The 19,648-nt window shown below is 44.0% G+C and overlaps 2 protein-coding genes across 2 annotated transcripts in view; one reads left to right on the top strand and one right to left on the bottom strand.

Annotated features, from left to right (window-relative positions):
- The window catches only part of Naa15-16 (N-alpha-acetyltransferase 15/16), a 39,340-nt gene that overhangs the window by 3,202 nt on the left and 16,490 nt on the right, over positions 1-19,648 (top strand). The gene's annotated exons all lie outside the window — the stretch shown is intronic.
- On the bottom strand, positions 529-13,919 carry LOC139814591 (uncharacterized). Its single transcript, XM_071780968.1, has 2 exons — positions 13,702-13,919; positions 529-3,986 (listed from the first exon to the last, which is right to left on the bottom strand). Exons 1-2 carry the CDS (start codon positions 13,705-13,707, stop codon positions 744-746), a joined length of 3,249 nt encoding a protein of 1,082 aa, XP_071637069.1. The 5' UTR covers positions 13,708-13,919; the 3' UTR covers positions 529-743.

The following is a 19,648-nucleotide window of genomic DNA, read 5'->3' as shown; positions in this document are numbered from 1 at the left end:
TTTGGATACAAATCAAATTAACATGTCATGCACTGTGTTACAAACCTTAATTTTAATACAGATTGTGAAACTATCTATATTGCAAATTGCTGGTTGTTTAAACATTAGTTCAAACATTTAGATTTATTTATAGAAATGTGTATATATAAAATTCTTCTAATTAAATTGATTATATTACAATTAAATGCATAATGTGATCTGAAATTCAGATGGTAGTAGATAGAGATTTGTGTCAATTGTTATTTTATATTTTTTTACATATTTTTTTCGGTTTTATTCAACTTCACATTCTGTGCATAGAGAAAAACTTGTGAAAAAGATTCACAATAGAACCTTTATCTGCCAAAGCGCGTACATTAAATAGACAATAGTAATTATGTATATGTACACGGCTATTTCCATTAATCACAGATAATGCGCAAATATGCGATGACGAGGCGCATATTACAGATCGCAAACACGAATACGATCACATGATGTCTATTATTCTAAGGGGGGAGGGAGTTAGGTTGCATAATAATTTAAGCGTTTATCGTAAAACAACATAGCTATAATTATCTAACTTAGGCAATTCGTATTTACAAATACAATAAATATATTAATAATACGCGTATGCGTGTGTGTGTGTGTGTGTGTGTGTGCGGCTGATACGCACGCAGGCGACACGCGATCACTTCGCGCGCTGGATATCCGCGAGATTATGGCATTGCGCGCGACTGCCGTTGAATACGCGCGTTCAGATGTTACCCTGGCCGTCTCCGTAATCTCGGTCCTCTGGGTTTCGGATAAACGTATCCCTCGTTCTGGTCCTGCCGTTGCGTGATCGCCTGCGGCGTCAGGAAGTAAAAGTGGCCGACGTCGCCGGGCAGTCGGTACGCGAAGTACGCGTTTGGATTGTCCGGATGATTGTTCTGCACCGCGACGGGATCGATGAATTCGGCGTCGGGATTTACGGGCGGACGGGGATTCCTGTAGTTGACCTCTATGTCGTCCAACAGCGACACGGGTTGCCGAACGCTCTCCAGCTCCTCTCGGGATTCGGAGAAAGGTACGAAATTGTTGGTGTGTCTGTTGGCCGGTTGTATCGTGCCTCGCAACCTGTAACGAGGGGTCGGCCCCTGCTGTTGAACTCCCTGATTTCGCAATCGATAGTTACCCGTCTGCAGCTCGTAGTTCGGTAACGGCGACGACTGCTTCGGCCGATGCTTAGGCTCGATGATCTCGATGAACTCGCTGTCCGGATTGATCGGCGGCAAGGGTCGCCGGTAGTTGACGAGAGTGTCGTCCTGGAGAGAATAGGGTCGCGGCGACTGATCCCCGTAGCGCACTTTGACGTTGGGCGTTTTGTAAGTCACCGGTCGACCGGTCTTGTAAACGTTCGACACGTAGGTGTTCACGCTGTGATCAGGCTTCTCCGTGACGCTGCTCGATTTCCCGTAGATCGGAGTCGTGCTCGATATTCCCGCGTCCGGTAGTTTCTTGCCGAAGATCGTGAAGTACTCTTTCGTAACGTCGTCCAACAGCTTCTCGTCCTGCTGCGTGAAATACGCGTATTGCGGATTAGGTGTCGTATGTACGATCGGATAGGCGGTGCTCGTGGAATAAGCCGGATGTTGCGTCTTATACGATACTTGTTTCCGCGGCGACTGATGCAGCGACGGGGAATCGATGTCTTCGTAGTCGTATTGCTGATTGCCGATCTTGACGTCCTGATACTCGCTGTATATTGACGCGTCCTGTTGCTGCTGCTGCTGCTGTTGCTCCCCGTGATACGGCGATCTCAGATTGCTACCGAGTTTCGAGTAATCCGCTACCTGGAAGCTGTACTGATAGATCGGCTTAGGCTTCGTCGTCTGTCGATAATACGTTTGAGGCTTCGGAGTCGTGTAGTACGTCTGCAGCGGACGCGCGGGAACAGGTTGATAGTAAACGGGTTCGTCGGCTAACATACGCTGGCCCTGATCCCGAGACGAGCTGGCGTCGAATTTCGTGGATGTAGTCTCCGAGTCGTCGGTGTATTGGAACGTCTGAGAATTCTTGACGATGCTATCGATGAGCTTCACTTTATAGTCCTTCGAGGTCTCGACCGGCGGGATCGTCTCGACGGAGTAATAGTGCTTCTTCTGCTCAGTCTGTCGGGGTCGCGACGTCTCGACGTCATAATATGGCGACTTCGTCGTACTCTCGTAGTAAACGGGCGACGGTTTCGCCGTGACGTCCGAATTCTCGTCGGTCGACTCCTCGTAGAAGTAGTAGGACGCATGATTGGGAGATCGACCGGGTTGACTAGTGGTGATGATGCTCTTTATAGAGACCGGCGTGACTTCCACCGGTCGTTCCAGCGACGACTGCGTGGTCGACGGATAGTACGCGAGAACCGGGACCGTTTTGCTCGTCACCAGAGTGGACCAGTCCTTCTGCTGGGTTGTCGCCTCGGACACCTGATTCCCGATTACGGGACTGATGGTGTATATCTCGGTATTCTCGAGAGTGTGCGGTTTCCCAGACGTCGTGACTTCCGCGCCAGGTATGGTCTTCTGCTTAAGTTTAAAGGTGTTCGTCGCGTTTTTCGCAGTCGTACGACCGAAGGATATTTTCGTGGAGGTCGATGATGTGGTGCTCGTCTTGGTTACCAAACTCGGCGGAACGGACGAGGCCTTGTTCTGTTTAGTCGTGAGTTTTCTCGGTGGCAGATACGTCGGTCGTGTCCCCGGTGAGGATGTGGTCGTCGGTCGCTTCGTGTACTTCTTCGTGGTGGTTTTCTTATCGTCCAAAGCAGAGAAGAAGTCCGGCGGCGGGGGCAGGATGATGCCGGGCACCAGGGGGCCCGGCGGCACAGCCGTCGTATTATCTTGCGGATAATGGAAACTGTACGGTGGCGGATAGTAGATGGACTGGTCTTCCTCGTCGTAATCCGACTGATTTCCCGGCGGTGGTACAAAGATCGCGCCGGGCGGTATGGCGTGATAGAAAGGCGGAAGTGACCCAGGCGGCTGAGGGAATTCCGGTTTTATTCCCTTCTGATCATTGTTACCCCTGGATGATTTCTCTTCGACGGAGAAGTTTCCCGCGGGACCGAGATCTGGAGCGAATATCGTGCCGTTTGGAGAGATAGTGAAGAACGGATTGTCCCCCGGTAACCCCTTCGCGTAGAAAGGATTCGTGTTGTAGTCGAGGGTGTCGTTGCCAATTTCCTCCGCGGTGCCGTTCGGACCGATGATCTGTACCGGTCCCCCCTCCGTCAGTTGTACCGGAAAGGGCGGCGGTACCTTCGGCCGCGCTGGTATCTTGACCTGCCGTTTGGGCGCCTTGTAATTATCGATGGGCGGCCATTTCGGCTGCTCACTGCTCGGCTGCTGGCCGTCCTGTTCATGCTCAGGAAATTTCCCGCCCCTCAGCACCAGCACGTGGTTCTCGGCCAGCCAGATTTCGTCCTCGTCGAGGCCGCCCAGGTTGTCGATCGTGTCCTTCGGCACTTCGGGATTGCCGAGGTAGCTGATAATGCCGGGCCGTTTCGGACGATTGCCGTAAATCTCGTTCTGTATGAGGCCGTACTTGCCCTCCTTGACCTGCTGGGAGAGTGTTTTTTTCCCGTCCTCGTCGTCGCTGCTACCACTGTCGCCGCTACCGCGATTACTTTTCCCCTCCTTGCCGTTGCCGGCCGCCGACATGAGTATTCCGTCGTCCCATAGCGACTCGCCGTCGTCATGGTGCTTCGTATCGAATACTCTCAGGTGACCCCCGATCAGATGGTGGGACACTTTTCTTCCGGGTTCCGCGGTGATCTTGTTGGCCGTCGTGCTGCTGCTCGGCAATCTCGTGCCCCGATTGTCGGACGATTGTTCCTTGCCTGATCGATGACTAGATTCTTCGATACCGATGTACCTCCTTTCCCTGATCATTGACGATTCCGTTATAGTCGCGCATGTCGCTATCAGTGTTAGAGCTAGTGACAGCCTCCGCAGAGATAATGCGAGATGCGTCATCTGAAAATAGAAGATGCTCGTGTTATTTATCTCTTGACCTATATATTTTCAGTTATAGAACGATCAGAAAATGGTATTTTTATCCCGCGATCACAGAGAACAGTTTTTATCTCGCGCGCGCGTGAGAGCCAGTATATAATGGAAAAGTGTAAACTCGCGCGTACTTCGATATGCACTTTTCTACGGGGACTAGATATGTTAATTAAATCGTACGCTTAATTTTTCTACATGAAATGATTTATGCGTTTAATAGGTCAGTAAAAGACGCGTTGCGCAGCAAATAAAACAGTTTATTATTCACAATGACCGGAATTACATTCATAGACGTAGCCACGCGGTTTTCCACCGTATGTCAAGGATCTAATTGTGCAACGGTGCCAATTAAGTACTAAGTCACGAACAAAGCGTATGTTTATTCGCATCCTAGCCAGGCCACCGCGCTGCCCTGCAATTTAGTCTTGCGGTAACAAAGATACGCTACTAATGGTTCTTGCTCCTATTACTATTTTACAAACTGTGCCGCTGTAAACCTCTGAAATATTTTCAACAGTTTTACGAACAGTCGCGACTTGAGAGAACACTATATAGACGAATATCACAAAAGAAAACGTAAAAATGAAAATATCAAATAACGCGATCTCCCGGGATGACTTTTTAAGATTTCAAAGTGAGAGTATCGTGAGACAAGAACAATTTTCGCGAATTGCGCTGATCTTCTACGTATCGGCGGTTGATCTCTCGAGACCTATGTTCGTATACATTCGGAGAATTCGTTAAATCCACCACTCGGGATTGCGGTGATACGAGAATGCGATATTGAGGGGGCTGCCACGCCTTTCCCTGGCGAACAGACCGGTGAACGTTCGACAAACATTCACGGGTCACTGGAGTACCGGCCGACTCGTAATGACTCGCGACTGAGTAACGAACCGGTGCGGGGCAGCGTAGGTTTTCCTGTAGGCACACGCCGATGCATTAACGTCGGACACGAGTTGCTGCAAGGCGCGCGGCTCGTGTAAGTTTGCGGAAGTAACGCCAGCGCGAGCAACACGATAATGCGTTTCCGACAGGCCCGCGGACGTCGCACTTTGCCTATCTCTTCAGACTTTTTTTTTCTGAAAACTAGCTTCCCTCGATTCGTTTATCCGCGATCCATGGATCCTACGCTTATTACGATATCTTAATTGCTCGCTTCACAATCGCTATAAATAGAAAGTCGTTATATAAATAACATTATGCAAGCAATATGTGATTTCAGTTAAAATATCATGTCATTGCAATCATGTCATGCAATTTAAAAACTCATAATCAAATTATAAATTCCGTAATTGTGTGTGTATATCGATACTGCGAGTTTAAACATCAATCTCGATAATCAATCTGTTTTTATTTCAATCTTCACGATATTCCCATAGCTTTTTAAAATATTAGAAGTGGATTGTACATGTCCGCGATCGATTTTCTTGCGAATTTTAAATTGCGTTTAATGAATGCGGTATCAAGATGTACCTTTCTCCGTACATCCGGAACGGCACGACAAACGTTTACGACACGCTGAGATTTCTGGTATGTCGCTGAATTGCTGTAATTGAACCGTCACATGCGATAATGCGCTTCCTCGGGGTACCTGCAAGGTGGTCCGGCCAAGTCCGACGATAGAGACGTAAAACGCCTTACGTGAGTGCGCTCGATTTCTCCGCGCAAGTAACTACTTAATCTACGCGTGCTACGTGACGGAGCACCAACGTTTATACGCGTACAAGAAGAATCAATGAAACACGTAACACTCGATCACTGATGCACGTGGCCACGAAATCATCAATGTGTCCTTAACACTCGTAGAAGATATGTCACTGCGTGATTCATCAAGAGTATTGCACGTACATATTGTAATACGGTATTAAAATACTCCAGAGATTTGCCAACGAGTCTTATAATCACCAACTATCCCTTAAAAATCATCGTTCATTCTCAATGAACACTTTGAATTACTCTGGTTTTCAAATATCTTCAATTAATTAGAGCGTCAAACGAGCGATCGCAGAATTGTACGCGTGTAAGTTGCGACATGAATTTCCTTTCTGAAATCATCTTAGCGTCAAAGAATCATCTTTCTCCGTCGCGCTTCGATAAGTCAGATTGGCCGCGGATACTTCCATTGTGCACTCACCGACGGGCTTACTCTACGATTTAGCATACTCGTTTTCCGACATTTAACCGACACTGCTCACAACATCACGAACGATGTTTCGCTCTAGAAGAAAATCGCGTCTCGAGATTTGCGTCTTATTAACAGGACCGGTTCTCGATTGCACTCGAGCTACGCGTGATTCCGGCGTTGCATCGCACAAAATAAGTCACGTAAGGTGATTTTCCCACGTTCAAGTGTGTATCCTCCAATTAACGTTTCCCGAAGTATACGTTGTTGCTTGTCGAGTTTACGGGCCGATAAGTGGCCGCGTATCTTCGATATTTCGATGGGTGGAGGAGATTGCGATTGGTGAAACGCGTCGGGCCTCGACGGAACCGCGGTACGACCGCTCGAACCGGCATGGTACACGTGACTGGCGGATTTTCATCACCCTCTCCCGGTGTACCGGGCCCCCCAAGGACGTCGTTCGTCGGGGAAGGTGGAGCCGTTTCCAAGCGGTAGCGATACGGACACACGGCGGCTTCGCCGCGCCGGTGGAAAGGAGGAAGTCGCGGCCGCCGGTTCGTACGATTAACGATCGTAATTAGATCGCTCCTTCGTGTGTCTGGCATTATTTCAGCGTCGCTGATTACCCGGAGGGTGTTTTATGCGCGACTGTCCTCGCGCGAGGACACGTAACTTCGGAAAGAGTACAATAAGCGCGTGATGTCGTGGCCTCTCCTTTCACTTCTGTCGGCAATCGGTACTGCTCGATTTTGCTTACTTTTCAGGGCGGCGATACTCACGTGACGAGAGGCGAAAGAATCGCCGCGCATTTGCTCGCGGATTATCCGCGCCCGGATTGCCCAACCATCCGGTAACAAAACCTTTTTATGCATGCGCGCAATAAGCGCGCGATACTCATAAATCACGCCGATAGTACCTTCCGCGCTTCGCCGTCTCCACTTTTGCTGTCTGCGCAACACCGTCTTAAAGTTTCCTTGAATAAGCAGTTCTCGGGTCATTCGCCGAAATTGCGATCTTGAATCGGTTCGTTGGCTTTTGACGCCCGGATTCGATAGCTATTAAGTTCGAGCTTTGTTGGCCGCTCGAGTCGTGTCGGAGAACTCGAATAATCGCCTCGTTCCTTCGCCCCGCGCATTTTGCACAGTTCCCACACAATGCGCGTAATAACTAAGATATGCATATATATATTGCAAAATAGGCCGGCCGTACGTCGCCAAAATGGAGGTGGTCGGTTCCGCAAGACGAAAGTCGAAGGATTTTTCGTGGCGTGATGCAAGATAGCCGCGATTCCCGCTGGCAGGTGCCGTTACGTTGCCACCACCAACGAGGCCTGCTCTAGTAAACGTTCGGAACCAGACTTTGCCGTTACGACCAGCAGCAGATCGCTTCGATCTCACTCGCCAAATTGGAAAAAAAGTCGGAAACTAGTTTCGAGATAGACGTGGCGTAATAATTATGACTCTCACACGAGAGCTTTACTTGGAAACTCGAAGGGAAGAGTAATTTTCTTCCGGGTTTGCTAGAAACACCTTTCTTGATCTATGAAATTTACCGTATCTTTATATTTGTCCGACAATTAGCGTATTCACTGCGTTAATATGATCTCGCGTATCTGCTTTCACATCATCGGAATATTGATTATTCCCATTAAAAAGCTTTAATGTGAAAATAATAAATATTTAGTCGCAATGTCGACGTATGCAAATCAAATCGGTTCGAATGCAGTTTCTCGGTCACACCAGACATCCCAGAATATAACGGAAGTTGACCTTGGGTCTGGGCCATCAAAGGCGTCCCACGGTAAAGATAAAACGCCATTGAGCCATCGCACTAGTTCCGCGAGAGTGAAAGGCCGGTCTGGCGGAACGAGAGATCTTTGCAAAACAGCCTCACGTTGATTCATCATATTGATATCATTCGTTTTGTTCGGTCGATCGTGATATACCGCGATTAGCAGCTACGGTACCGTTTTTGGCTAGAGAGTATATGTATCTATTTACGCGTCGTTATCGGGAATACAGATCGTGTCACTTCTATATTTCGAGAGTTCAATTGGTCGGAAAATCTGTCGATTTTTGTCGATTCTCAATTCGCTCATCTTGCCGGGCGAATATAACAAAGCCACTTGCACGCGGACGCGCGGGCACCACGTAAGAGTCGCGGATCTACCGTTATCCAATTGAATTTACGCTTTCAACTACTTTCCTTTTTGTTTCGCGTTGTGCTCGCTGAGCAGCATTAATTCCTCAACGCGCGCTGCCCCGCGCTTGGACTTTCGGCGCGTCGTAACGATTTTACAGCCGCGCATAGAAACTTTGGGGTACTCACTCTCGAAAGTGGTCGCGGGCACACCTTCGCTCACACAGGAAATCGATAATCGACTCTAAACAGCATCCTGCGCGACGCACCTTTTGCTCGAGCGCTTCTTTATTTGATAACCCTTTATTAACAATTTATAACCACTCTATTTTCGGTGTTGAGCTCCGAGTTCTACCGCGTTGCACAGTACATTATTCTCGAACGTATAATTTGTTACATTTCTTACGGATCTGCATGTTTGCGTAAGAGCGATAAAACCCCGGAGAAAGCTAAAACATGAATGCGTGAGGTGTCCCGGTGCGCAGGGAATTATCTCTATCGCTTTCAGATGCAAAGATAAGTCTGGATATCCGCGCTACCTAGACACTCCATTGGCACGCTGCACTTGATGCCATATATTAATGTATCGCTCCGGGCTACGCGGTACTCGTGAATTAAATTAGCACGTCGGAAACATCGCTTTCTGCTGCATATAGATTGCGTATATATGCATGCTTTCTTATATCTCTAGGGCAATTCGAACATTCGTGTATATTCGACATCTCTATCGTTATTTTTCTCTTATATTGAGAAAATCACACGCTGGAGCGCACGTAGCATGAATGTGTGAGATGCAATTAATTGCCTTCAGCAAACTACCAATACGCTACTCGCAAATTTTAATAGAAATAATTAAATTCTTCTTTTAAGTAAAATATCCGTAAGCTTATTTATACGTCTAGTATTTTTCCGTATACAAAATGTATTTGTATGCCGTCGTATTGCTAACTTAATCTGCTGTCCACTCGCACGCGGGGGTTCACCCATCGCAGAGGAAACACGTGCGATTACTGTGAATTCGCTGCATCACGTAGTCGCTATATCGCATTCGTCGTGTCATACGACAGTTCATCGCGCGCACCACGTCCGAGGTGAATCCCCCGACTCCGTGAGTTCAGAAGAAGTCGGCGACGAGATTGGCGCCGTCGGAACGACAGGGAAGAGTAGCACTCGAAGTGGAACACCTTGGCATTGACCGGCTTGCTCCGCCGAGGCAAGCCCGCGCGCGCGCGCGCGCGCGCTTGCATAATCAGCTCGTCTCGTTCATCCCGGGGCACCTCTCTCACGTCGAGTTACAGCATCTCAATCGCATCTCGCGGTAAACTCGCTCTTGAGATGAGGGAGACTCGCGCGGTTCACGTACCGATACAATCCTAACGGAGCGTGCACGCGAGCGAAATTTTTTCGACACGGAGAAACGGTACTTTTCTGAGGCGTCTCGCAAATAAATCCCGTTTCCGTGTATCTACAGAAAGTGCAAACGAAACGACATGTGTTGTGTACTTTGCCGTTACTAGAAGAACGGAAATTTAAATGTGGATATATTATATAAACTGATTATGGATCTTATTGACGGAATGATTTTATTTTTAGCAATTTCGATACATATTGTGTACGAGTGATGGAATGTATAAGTAACTTCAGCGTCGAAAACGAGCAGACTGAAGCTTTTTGTCGCATATCAAATTATTGCAATAAATCTTTTTTTTTTTTAGATTATATTTGATGTAATATCGAATCGTATAAATGACATAAATTTTATAAAAAGCTTCACACTACAAGGAATTGCGTAGTCATAATTTATACAAATTTGTGTCAAAATTCTTGTTTTCTATCTTTGTCTTTCTCAGAGAAAGACAAAGTTACTTAATCGGTTCTCAAGATTATCTCTCAGAAATCTGTCACGTGTTCCCAATTTATAATCATAATATCCTGCAAAAAGTCCTTTCGCGTAGCGCCGTGGCGGCGGCCTTGAGGCAACGGGCGACCAAACTCGACCAGCGAAAAATCCGAAGAAACAGGTCAAACCGCGTGGTAAAGCTCGGAGAACGGCCGCAGACCTTCGTGGCGCAATAATTTGTACAATAAATACATCTCCGCTAATCTCATCAGCGGGTTAGCGGCGCGTTTTCAGCTCGCACTCGTTCGACCGTTCACCTTCACGATAGATAAGAGAACCGTAAATCTTTCAACACTCTCGAGTGTACTTTGGGATGCAAAGTTACTAACCGCGCTCTTTCGAAAGTCGTCGCTCTGAGAATCATCTCGCAGCCTTTACACGCGAACGAAATATCGAGAATTTATAACCCTCCGTCTGTATGCGGTTTTTTTCTCCCTCGGAATGTATACGTGGGTCTGCTACATTTAACGCTATTTTTCCTTACTTTAAAATATTTTTAAAAAATCTGAAAAATTTCACATCTGTCTACATTGACGATTTTATAGTCATTTTGATAAACATCGTTTATTTAATGTTTTCTGGCTTGCAAGTTTTCGGTTACGAGCAGATATCATTTCTGCTCGGACGCCGCGCCGTAAACCCACGTATACAGACGGCGAGATAATTATAAAAAAATTACAGAAAAGTTTTTAAACTCTCAAGTGAATTCACTTTGAAAAAATATTGTCATACCGCGAGGCTCCCGTCTTAATTTACTCGGAATTATATTTCAGGCATATCTCTCCGGTGATAAAAAGTTCAACATTCGGCCGATCGCTCTTAATGTCGCGTATTTGCGATCGCAAGTTTTTACACGCTTTGATTAACGCGCGAAGGACGCGCGTGAGATCGCGGTATATCTATCACGTTTGCAAAACAGACGTGCGATGAGACGTAGTCGTCGGAATTCGCGCCGTTGTCACCCGTTGGATTCCAGCCGATTGTTTCTCTGATGTGTTAATGAATCCGTTGCCGACTCTAATCGCGCGCACGACCGCCGGATTTCAAATCGAACAGGTTTATCCTAACGTGCGAATGAATCACAGTCCGGGCATCCCAAGACGAGCACGGTCTAGTCCCGCAAATCGCCCAGAGCGATTCTTCTTATTTTTATCCGCATTCCACTTTGTACGTGCACATTCTCACGCTTACGTCAATCCCTCGCGTCCGCTGCACAAGTTTAGACGCCGCCGTATTGCACCTACTAGGTAATTAAGGACGATCAGTCCCGGCGAGAGGGGAACCTGGCCAGCGACGCCAGCGTGCAAGCAAGGTCGTGCCCAAGGTTCCATTGATGACCCTGCTCGCCGTGTTGTCGTTCGTCCGTCGCGAAGGTCCGTAATCGAAATGCACTCGCGAGAGGGAGATACATTTGCGTGAGATACTTTATATTCAAATGCGCTTCAATCATTTCGCCTCTGAAAGTTAGCGGCCGATGTACGCGAGGCGGTTACTTCGCGCGTAATACTAATACGATATCGAGATTGCGACGCTATCGTCTTGAAAAAAAAAAGAAAGAAAGAAATGTAGTAAAGCTCGAATATACCGATACAACCCTCTCCTTTCTCCGACTACGCTCTAATCGGTGACTTTCATATTATTCCGTAACAAATACTGGATTACTTGCCGCGCACGTAATACGATACACTTACGTACACCGGTGTCATGCCTCAATACCGCATTTTAAGTGAAGAATCGGAAAGATACTATTACTGGATCTCGCTAAACACACGACGCGCGACTTTCTCTGTGTACAACCACCTATTTTATTTTGTCCGGGCGACTTCATGCACGACTTGCATAACTTGATAAGCGGTCGCGGTTTAGTGGCGCTAGGAATACCGTACAACCGCCGTGTATACGGCGCACAATCGATCTCCAACTGTTTGCCCTGTATTGACAAAAAAATAATCGTTTTAAATTTTTCATTCTCCGCACCGCGATTATTTTCGTTTTTTGCTCCACTGTGCGGTTTTGCGTATTCGCGAAACGGAATTATGTAACGCCCCTCGTGAATACACGATGATATTCTGACCGTTCTTAACAGTGGATCATAAAACGATCACGTCATGATAGCCAATGGCCATTTATACCGATTTATTATCTCTTTCCCTTTTCCTGTCTCGAGGGAGCAGCTCCGTCGTGCGCCAGATACGCAACATCAGTACATTGAGAGTGCGGACTAGTATTTGATCTTCGGTCAATGAATTTCCTAAAAACACGATTTCGTCGTGCTGCTTGCATTTTTTAGCCGAAGAAAAAAAAAGAAAAAAGAATGAATTACCGACGTGCTCTGAATTTCATTTGGTTCGCTTTGCCTTCTGAATGTTTTTCGAGGACAAAATTATATCCAAGTGAAAGTAATCGGCCGCCAATCGGCCGACAAGTCGCTCGATCGTGTATATAATTGACAAAACGAGATGAAGGTAATTAAGCACGTTATAAACGCATCAAGCCGTCACCGCGACGACGTGCCGCCGGAAGTTCTAACTTTCGCATACGCGCGATTGACCGGATATTCCGAGAGCCCCGAGCGAAATGCGCGAGTATACCGCGGGAACTATTAACAACACCTTCCACTGCATGCTTTTATTTCAGGCTCATTTAACAATATAATTCCGACTTAACGAGTACAGAAAGTGAGACTACCGGCGAGCCTTCGCAGGAAGCACAATTTTCGAAAGTGGCTCTCGTAGTGGGCAACTTCATATCTTCCTAATTCTGCATAATATAAATTTGGAAGAATATTTATTCTATTTATATTTGTTACATATTAATTATGCAAGTTTCTCGTTACGTATTGTTTGAAATATTTGGTGGAAGTAACGCTGCCAACACGAACGTTAGAACTAATTGTCCTCCTCGCTATTACACACACAAGTAGCAATGGATATGTAATAATGAGCGACATCCTGACGCATGATGACCGTACGCGTTATAATTAGTGTTTCTCGGAAGACCTCTTAAACCTTAACGTCGGTCGGATAAATAGCACGGATACACGTATGAAGATGAATGGATGTTGATACACAGATCAACTATGTGCGTAATCGGAGTCAAAGTCTGTGATCTAGAAGATTTCCATCTATATGAGATTTACTAGATTCTCATTAGCTACAACAGTTATTGTGTTGCAGTTGTACATACCTAATTGCTCTATTTTTGTTCTGATTTTTACAGGTAAATGCGTTTCTAGATGCTTCGCTTAAAACTTTACGAAAGATTCTATTTTTCTAATATACTAAAATATATTACAGTTTTATTTTCTTAATTGCAAAACATCAATCAGTTGAAATAAAATTATTTTATTTGAGGAAATAAATCACCAAGATCACTGGGCACGGTAATTTTTCATCTATCACATGTAGCTACGTAAGATCAGGTAATTACTACGATGACGGGCTCTCCTGGCGCACGTGGTACGCTAAGTTTTAAACTAAACATTCTCGTCGCACAACGAAATATGCAGATGCACTCACGATCATTTATAATATGCCGTATATCGGCGTCCTCGGCGATATCGATCTCCCTCGATGCACCTCCAAAACAGGTAGACCGGCCGCTTCAGGCGCATATATCGCACTCCGACGAGTTCATCTGTGAAACGCACGAAAGAAATCTCAAATACGGGGGACTCGCTTCAGCGCATCCCTCCTCCCATGAACACACGTCGCGAGATGCAACCACTGCACTTGGACGACGATGCACGAGTAGCCTCTTGCGCCGCGTGACCGGTGATCTTTATATATCGGTGGATCCTCTACTGGCCCTGCGCCAGTGTCGTCCCGTCCCACTCTGTGGTCCCGCGATATGCGACGCGACGCGACGCGACTTTTGCGACGATGCGCGACTCGACACACCGCGTACGATATTCAGGCATTCGGGGCACCTTGTGCACCTCACCTCACGGTGTTTTACCACCACGTTGCGCCCGCGTGCCACGCCGGAGGAAGGAAATGCCGCGTGTGCAATGTCGCCGGTCGCTCCTACAACTGTCTGGCAAAGGCATCGTCCTGTCCTGTTCGCACACCTCGCACACTCTTCCTTTTTCGCGGTTCCCCCTGGCCTTTCTCTCTTTCTCTTAAAGTCTCACCTACCTACCCGAATCAACGGGCATGACTGCAGGAAAGGTACCTTCCGTCGCCTACGCACCGGAGATCCTCCGAATTGCATTTCGTGCTGCGAAGCAACCGATTAGCGGTGATTAATTTCATTGCGACATGGTGCGTGTCGCATTCCGATGACCCGAGATCACGCGTTGATGGACAACATACATCGTTGCCTTATTTTTACCAATAAACTTTTTTTTTTTTAAATAGAACCGACTTCAAATAAATTATTTTGACGCCGACTTTAAAAATTGAAAGGGATTCTTAAAAGTATTATTTTATACTTTTTAAAGCTTTTTTCAATTTTTTTTTTTAATTTTTAAATATTTTTTAGAGCTTTTTTTGAAGTCGGTTAAAAACCTGATATGATTATGTTCACATCAAATACTTACAGATCCTCTTATTTTGTCCTCTAATATTTGTATTGTAATGTTTGTGTAGGTCGAGCATAATTATATGTACATAATTGTATGTAGATATAGGAAAGAGATAAGAGAGGCAAAAATAAAGTTAAACAATAAACATGTAGACATTACTCAGGATAAGATTCTTTCTGAGATGCATCTGAATATTTATTTTCGAACGAATCATCCTAGCTATAAACTTGTATACTCGTAAGGCAATTTATTGCTTGCGCGCAATGCGCTTGTAAAAATGAAGGTCTCCGCTTTTAAGCAGCTCTAAGCGCTTTATGTTATTTTGACGATGATGCAGACGTAGATATAACGATCTTTACTTATACGTCTACGCGAGCGATACAGTCGCGCCTGTCCGAGACGGAAATGGAAACGGGAAAACCTACGTCTTACCGGATGACACTGTCTGTGTGGAAAAAAAACTTGAGTCGCCGGGCCTCGAGACGCCAAGAATTTCATTTCGACCTCTTTTTGGATCTTCGTTCTTAATAAATTCTTTAATCTCGAACAATAAATGTGAGATATCGCTTATGGAGACAGTGACAAATATTGCTTGTGTATAGGACAGTAAACAAAATATCATTCGTATTACGTCATCATTTAACGCCATTATACGCCATATTTTCTAATTTACATATATTATGTATATATTTTACGTAATGATTATCTGTTAGACGGTTGTGTATGATAAGGGCAAAATTGAAATTAGAACTTTCTCGGCTTTCACCGAGAAGTCACGGTCCATTAATAGAAAGTAATTCAGATATATCAGCGCCGCTTTGAATTCATAGCTGCATATTATTTTATCCGTGTCTAATTTGCTTCAATATTCAATACGAGTATATCGCGTCTACACCTTGTCCCGAAGCTATTAATGAGCGCAGAAAACAGATAGGACGAATCCGTGAGTAATGGTGTCGCTTATATGTAATCACCTTGCGTGAATGTGAGTTACACCGATCACATATCAATTGCCGCGATGGATAGATAAGTTCAACAACGATATCAAATTAGTCACACATAACATTTTCATACTGACACCCATTATTCTAATTAGAATAACAGTTGACCGCTAATAATAGCGACGGAGTATATTGGAAATAAAATAGCTATTCAGTGTTAAATTCGTAGTTTTCAAATTATACTCAATTTGAGTTATTTTTAATCATTCTTATAGGTCGCCACTGCTCTTATTTAATATTTCGTTAATTTAACTAAACCAATAAAGTTAAAATAATACTGTTTTATGTTAAAATAATAAATTCTGACACACTTGGTAGTTAAAAATGTTGTTTAATTTAATTGTCAAAATGTTATTTAACTCAATGCCGAAACATTAGGATATTTTATCAACTCGATAAACTAGATAAAAATTTCTCTGTTTTTGCACGAGCGATTTTATTTCTGTATTGATTCCGCGTTTATTCAGAAAATGTATTTAACTTCTCATGACAACGGGAAATAATTACTTATCACTCGCATGTCTAAAAGTTATGAAGGTTAAAATGGTTTCCGCAATTGCTGTAAAAGGAATCCTGCTGGATATTTAATAACGGAATCGGAACATTGTATGGTAAAAATACGAGTTCGTTTACATATAAAGAATCGCAATACTCGCATCATGCTAGTCACGCGTGCGAGATACGGATGCGCATGAAAGTACGGGTCGCTCGCCGATCGCGAAAGTTTCGGTCCGATCGGTCTGCAAGACTGATTTCATATTACTGTAAAAGCTTCATGACTGAGGCATCGTATACTTTCGACATACGTACATTACTATATATAATAATTGATATATATATGTATGTAATGAAGGAGAAAAGAGATTGTGTCTATGCTTCTCGAGATAATGCCGTATTTTCCATATTCAGCAAACCGAGTCAAATTGATTTACCTCGCACGACCGTCGATAATCTATTTGCTGTTGATGCCGAATCCAAATATGATTAATCCTTTCACACGGCCAAATTTGGAGAACGCACGAGAGATCGCACCTCTCCACGTAATCAATTACGATTCACCGCAATGTCTCGTCGTCATTATATTCTCGGACTGTGACGCTATTATTCGAGTGCGAATACTACCGTGACGTTTCGTGTGACGCATTACCGGTCGTACATCCGATGAGATCTATGATGAGAAGATATTTTTAAAGTGCCGTTCACGTTCACGTACGCATGTTTTTTTTCTCGCGAACGCTTTGAGTCAGCGATCAGTTGCTCGCGATTTGTCCTAATTTAGGCCCAGTTTCACAAGTGTCGGTTAACTTTTAATTTTAGATTAACTCACTCTTTGTCTCTTTCTAAGAGGGACGTTAGAAGGAGACGAAGAGTGAGTTAATCTAAGATTAAAAGTTAACCGACACTTGTGAAACTGGGCCTTCATCCGGGCTTCGAAGAAGGATCGCCATCGCGACTGTCGGTCAAGATCCTCGCGAACGAACGGCGGGTGCGCTTATTTCAGACCGTCTGACCGTGTAATGACTCATTTGAAGAGATCCGTGGCATTATCAAGGTCGGCATACGTTAATTGTCCTTCACGTTACCAATTTTGTTAAGTGCCGCGTCGCCGCGTCGTTGAATTGTAAAAGTCTGGGCGCAGTCACTTTGTGGACTTCTACATTTGGGAATAATATATTGGTCAGGGAGATTGATCGCGAGTGTCGTGCCTGAAAAGAAAAGATGACCTCGACGTATCGCGTGTCAAAAAGAACTATCCCCCGCCACGATGACGCGATGGTTCATTGGAAACATTTTGTTAATATATCTTATATTTATTTGCAAAATACTGATATTATAATTCAGTCGTTCATTGCAAGTTGGTCTACATTGAATTATTTCTGTAATTAATCTGTAAATTTAAGTTTATGTATATGCAATTATGTTTGTAATATTAATTGTCTGATTATCACGATTTCGATACCTTCCTTCATCAAATATTATTTGTGTTGATAAATTTAAATTTTATTTAAGTGAAATATTATTAAAAAAAAACTTGCAGCAGATTTTTCTAAAAATGTGTAACGTCGATACTAAACGAGGACATTTAAAATCAGGGCATTGAATAAAAAGTCTTTTACAAGTCAATCGTGAGGTCAAAGAGATGGTATCTTCAGTTATTTGGCCAATACGATTCGCTAAGCATAATCGATCGTGGTTCGTGACATTTCGCGGTTGCATCGCTGTATTATATTAAAACTACGTGCATATGAATAAAGTGGCGAATAAAGTGAATAGCTTTATTAACGATATTATTAGCCTTTATCAAAAACGTGCGAGAGACACGTGTACAAGCTTCGGAGAAGTATAGATATAATGTTCCTATTGTTCAGTCAATCCTTCGTTCGTGCTTATTAGCACACGAGATTGACGGGAACAGTTTCGCTTGATGCACAATCTCGTCGAATTAACTTCATATTCTCTAATGCGCCATTGTATTTATTATGTTTTATATCGTCCTTTCGAATCACGAATTTTAGACCAGAAGCGTGAATGAGTTGGAAAGTTGCAAGTGGAAATCGCGAGAGAAGATCACTCGATTTTCCTTCGAGGCACTTCCTGAGAATCGGCCTGGCGTATATGACACTTCAAGATCATAGTGAAATCGTGGCTTTCGATGTCCTCACTTCCCACATCGTCGTGTTTTTACATTGGCCCGGTCATTGTAATAAGTGTCAACGCCCTAGCTTATCTAATTTTAGCATTTAGTTTGAAATCTCTTGAGATGGGACGTATATATACTAAAATCTGAGTCAATACTTCACATACATATTCAATTTTGTTCAATTCTGTGATCATAAGAAATACTGCGGCATGTAAATATAATGAATACGTAATTGTTATACAATAAATAATGATTACGTACAACTAAACATTATGCAATTGAAATTATATATAATTTGTGCTATTAATAGTATTAAACTAATAGTATTAAATTAATAGTATATTATAAAACGTATACTATAATAGCACAATACTTGACGATTTTTCTACTTCCTTTGCTCACTGTTTATAATCGTATACGAAATATTATATTAAAATAGTTGTAATCTTCAAGTTTCTACAAATTATTTGCAAATTATCAATACGCGATGGAAACTTTCCATTTCATATTCAGAGGAAGATGTTATCATTTATTATTCTTTTCTTTCGGGGAAAGGCGGCGTATTCGTTGTACGTCGCACGAGCTCAAACGACCTGTGTTTCTCGCCGGAGGTGTACGACCCATTGTTCGTTATCGTGCGCGCCTTCATTTTCCCGCGATTTTACACGAAAGTGAGAAGACAGTTTCTCGCGCATCTTAATGAGCGCGGCTGAGAACTGGGTTGAATTGGTTAATTTCAAGATCATGGCGAAAAGGTTGCTCCCTGTGACCGTGCGCTGCGTTACGGCCTTTTAACTGAGGCTTTATTGTCGCTTTGTTGTGCTTATCTGGGACGTAGAAACTGTGAAATGAACATGCACTTTACTCACGCATTCGCTTTTATCCATAGAGATTGCAGGAAGCAAGGCGCATATTGTCACCTTTATTTAGCGCCTTTATTTAACGCTAAATGCAAAATCTGGGTTATCTAACTTATATATAAATCGCGTTAAATATCGAAAAGAGTCACGATATTCATATCCAATGTTAAATATGTTATGACAATTCAAACTTAATGTACTTTAAATAAATATGTTATTATCGAACTTTTTACGGAAATAAATTGTCCTACAAAGGATTCTTCAATTTCCGGTAATTATTCACGAAGATCCATTTAAATTACATTTCCAATTAAATTACTTTTTGATTAGTTCTTCTAAAGTCTATTGTGACTGTTTAAGAGGATTACGAAGATAGCCGTGGGTGTGTCCAATTGTTTGTCGTTTAACGAATAACTGGAGTCTAACACGCCCCGTTAT

The sequence above is a fragment of the Temnothorax longispinosus genome, chromosome 6 (assembly GCF_030848805.1).
Source record: "Temnothorax longispinosus isolate EJ_2023e chromosome 6, Tlon_JGU_v1, whole genome shotgun sequence".
NCBI lineage: Eukaryota > Metazoa > Arthropoda > Insecta > Hymenoptera > Formicidae > Temnothorax > Temnothorax longispinosus.
The sequence above is the reverse complement of the archived record's forward strand: the minus strand, read 5'-3'. Positions and strand labels throughout refer to the sequence as shown.